Raw genomic sequence first — 4,197 nt, 5'->3', positions numbered from 1 at the left:
AGCAATACTGGTATTTTAGCCTCCCTACACATTTGGTGTTGTGATCTGAACAAAGCTAATAAAGTCCCACTCTACAGAAAGCAAAGAATTAAAGATATTCCAAAGATTTTCCAAAAGAAACAGATCATCCATGCTCTCAGATATAAAAAGCATGAAAATAGATTGTTCTTTCTGCATGGTAATCAATCTGCTGCTCTGACATARAAGTGACCATTTCTTATTTGTGAGCCTACTGCGGCTCACAGATAAAACATAATATCTATTACAAAGATAAGAAATCCAGAGATCCAGAATCCAGCCTTTCTGAGAACACAAAGCTTTATAAGAAAAAAAAGGAAAGTCCCAACTAATATGAAACATAACAAGATCATGATACTGGGATGCTAACCAACCAATTTCTGAGATTAMCTCTTTCATTCTAAAGAGGTCCAAWATAAAAGCAAAATTACATATATCTTGCATGTATTCCCTGGTGTTGCAAGATTTTGAATAGTTTTTAGAAGCTATGCTTTTACWAACGGTATAAGAACTTTGATAGGTATTCTGACCAAAGTCCCTGTAACACCCCAGTAAGGGCMTGCTTTAAAGATAATTTATCTGCTTCTCTACGGAGATTACCTGTGTTCTGCTACAAGCTTCCACTAGTATTCCACCCCATTAGCAAATGAGTTAATACATATTCTTAATCCCATCTTTCTGATCTATCAGTGAGTTAGAAACTGGCAATTGCGTTCTCTGTTTCAGTAAGATAGGAAAAATTCTGAGTTCATCTATCTGCTGTTCTTAGTTTGAAACTCATTAGTTTTGTTTATTAAACCCTATAAATAGCTGCAGACTTCAGAAATGCAAAAGTACTGTTTAAGTGGCTGGCATCTCTTTGAGGCAGATTCATTCATCCTTTCCAGTAATAATTSTTTACTGAACCCTGATTCTCTTTTCTACATTAGTTGTCAAGTCAGTCAAAGCAACCCTCTCAATTCCTATTCCCTCCAGTTCCTTTCCCTTCTGGTATGTGAGGCACAGACTTCCTAAAGCAACATTTCAGATAAGTTTTTCTTTTTTCAGACACAGCACGAGGTTGACCCTGGAGCTCCCAGACCATGCACCCTCTCTTTCAGAATGGTCAGTGCTGCATGGAGCACACTGCATGTAAGATCTGAGCTTTCTCAGAAAGGGGGGAAAAATACAAAGTCAGATTCATTAGTTGTTCATCACCCATAATTGTCACCTATAATGGAAAAAATACACCCTCTCAAAACTTCCTCCCATACTCCCCACTTGTCACTCATCTAGCTCAGCAGTTCTGATAAATAAGCCAGTTGCCAGCCAATCTCACTTCTCAAACTCACAGACAGCCATGTCAACAGGGAGGGATTAATTACTCCAGGGCTTTGAAGACCTGCAAGGCCTTAGCAAAACATTGGAAGAGATGATAAAGAGAATTTTCAAATGTTCTATATATCCATCCCTCAGCAAAGGAGAAGGTCACTAGCAAACTATTAAAAATACCATAATTAAAATTAAAGATTATTTTTTAAATATTTTCCTTGAAAATACATGGAAGCCTGTGAAACTCATTACCTTATGATGGCTTTCAGCCCATGAGTTTAACAACAAACTAAAATCTAACATTTAAATATAACATCTGTGCTTGTATAAGATAATATATACATGCAGATGCAAACCACAGTTCTCCAGAAGATTCCTGATTCTCAWTTTGAAGCATCAGATGCTAGCAAATCACCACTATAGATAGGAACGTTGAAATAATTCAAGACTGACACTGATTCTGGGTAGCAATTGCACTCTTGCAACTAACATTACATATATGACATCTTCTGAAGAACTTTGCATGCACAAAGACCTACCACTAAGTGGATGTATGGAACAGAAGAAAAGTCTTACATTATTATGCAATCTATTTTTAATATACTACTCTTAAAATCTGTAGCACTCTTCACAAGCCTCAGTCATAATAGTACAAGCTCATCTGGAGTATTTAATATTCCTTATTCGCTTAGAGTCCCAAAAGCCAAGGAGTAGTGTCACATTAACAGCAAGCAGGAGTCACTGCTTTATGAAAAATACATCTTGAAAGGTGGGTTTCAAGTATTAACTCCCAATTTTGTCAATTTAAAAGTGCAGGAAACAACTTCTATTTATCTCAACAGGATAACCTAGATGCATCCAGTTCCTCTGTATGTCCAAAGGGTACTTTTAAAAACTTGCCTATGTTTCACATTAATAGTTGTTACCAACATCTGCCCTAAGATTAGGGATTTAAAAGCAAATCAAATTATACTCAGCCAACATAAGTTATTTCTCAAACTGACCTGATCTTTAATAACAGATATGCTTCCAATAAATAAATCATACAGGCAAAGAGAATTCAACCTGATTTTGAGATCTCAATCTCATAACCATTAAGTGCAAACACTGTGACGTGCACAGCATTGTAAAGTTAAAGGACTAAAAAGACTACTTGCTTCCTCACTTTAAGCAAACAGAATAGATTACAGTAACATTAGTACACGTCGAGTCCAGAAGTCCTAGCTGTAAATCCATTATTTTTGTAGACAAGGTAACAACTTCGGGAGTATGTGCCCACCAAAGGGCGGATCTTATTTTCAGTTAAAAGACCCGAGATCAGCACTGCAGAACAACACTGCCACCAGATGACGGAAGCGCAAAGCAATCACAATCATATACCGCACAAAAAAAAAATGCTAAGGCGAACACGATTGCCCTTGATAATATAACTACGTTGTCAATCCTTTTGTTGGCTGACCAACACCAGCAAAATTTAAAAATGGTGCTCCCCCACATGTCCAACATAATTACTGTCTTCCTGAAGCTCAGCCAAAAATGCACACAAAAAAAAAGYGAAGCGTGAGTCATCATTGAGTTGTCGTAAAGATACTACATAACTTCTCGTGTACAAGAAAGTACCCTAAGAACATCATCAACAATTTTTAAATTTACAAGGGGAACCCAAAGCAGCAAATCACTCATTAAATTCTGTAAAACACACACGGCGTAACAGGAAACCACCAAAACAGCACTCTTCACGGCCTACAGAAAATAATGGCAATCCCATGAAACATTACACCCAAGTACAGACATCATACATAAGGAGTGGTAGAAAAAAAAATACCCTGTTTCAGAATATAAAACACAAAATCTGATCTAGAAAAAATATTCTTTATACAATGAGATGAAGCGTTTCTTTAGGCAAGCATAAAAGCAAAAAAACAAACAAAAAACCCACTATCTTTCTTCTAGAACGGGAAAATAGAAAGAATAAAAAAAATAATGTTAGCTAACCCCACCCCAGGAATTTCCAAATCTCTCGGCGTGAAGGGGAACAGAACCAGGTATCCCTGTACTCTTATTTCCGCTCCTTTCCGATCGAAAAGTAACTCGGGGCTCGGCCCCTCCCCACCATGATGAATCATGCTGCCCGCACCGAGCCTCCCCAACCAGCCTTACCTTAAAATTGCTGGAGTTGACCCACCCCGCCAGCTCGTCGATCACCCTGTCCAGGCGCTGCGGGTCCTGCTCGAGCTCGGGGGACCTGGCCGCATCGCTCAGGTACTCCAGCAGCTCCTGCCCGACTTGCAGCCTGCGGCCCACGTCCTTCTGCTGTACCTGATCGCAGAAGTAATCCATTCCGGGGGGCTCCATCCTCCGCGCCCACGGGAAAAGTTTATTCGCGGACGAGGCGGCCGCGGGCGGCAGCAGGCGGCAGACGCCCGGCGCGGCGGCGCTGTCCCGCGGCGCTCACGGAGCCTCGGCGGGCCCCGGCCCCTCCATGCGCGCTGGCGCCGCCAGGGCCACCTCGCTCGGGCCTCCGAGCCGAGCCGAGCCGCGCCGCAAGGCGAAGCGCCGCGTACCCCGCGAGGGCCGTCCGCCCTCCCGCCCCGCGGGCCGATCTCGGGGCTCCGAGGCGGCTCGCGGGCACCGCGCCGCCGCCGCTCACCGCCGCGGGCACCGGCCCTTCCCAACCAGCGCGCAGAAGCGGCGAGGCCGGGCCGGACCTCTCATGCTCCCGCCGCCGCCGCGGGGCAGCTCACAAACTTCGCCCTCGTGGGTCTCAGCGCTTCTCGCGCCCCGGCCCCACCGCGGGCTGCGCTGCGCTGCGCTGGGCTGGGCGAGCCCCCGCTCGCGCCTCGCCGCCCCTTCCTCCTCCTCCCCCGC

At 43.9% G+C, this 4,197-nt stretch overlaps 1 protein-coding gene across 7 annotated transcripts in view; it reads right to left on the bottom strand.

The window, feature by feature from the left end:
• Positions 1-4,131, bottom strand: part of CLASP2 (cytoplasmic linker associated protein 2) — a 142,341-nt gene extending 138,210 nt beyond the window's left edge. For all 7 annotated transcript variants that reach the window (XM_085304197.1, XM_085304235.1, XM_085304204.1 and 4 more), the window contains exon 1: positions 3,490-4,131. In XM_085304197.1, coding sequence (XP_085160323.1) covers positions 3,490-3,684 — 195 coding nt within the window. In that variant the 5' untranslated portion in view covers positions 3,685-4,131. The remainder of the gene's footprint in view (positions 1-3,489) is intronic.
• Between the last annotated feature and the right edge of the window lie 66 nt (positions 4,132-4,197).

This window comes from Rhea americana, unplaced genomic scaffold (assembly GCF_003343005.1).
Source record: "Rhea americana isolate MKP2758 unplaced genomic scaffold, rheAme1 scaffold_100, whole genome shotgun sequence".
Classification (NCBI taxonomy): domain Eukaryota; kingdom Metazoa; phylum Chordata; class Aves; order Rheiformes; family Rheidae; genus Rhea; species Rhea americana.
This window is presented reverse-complemented; position numbering and strand designations above follow the sequence as displayed.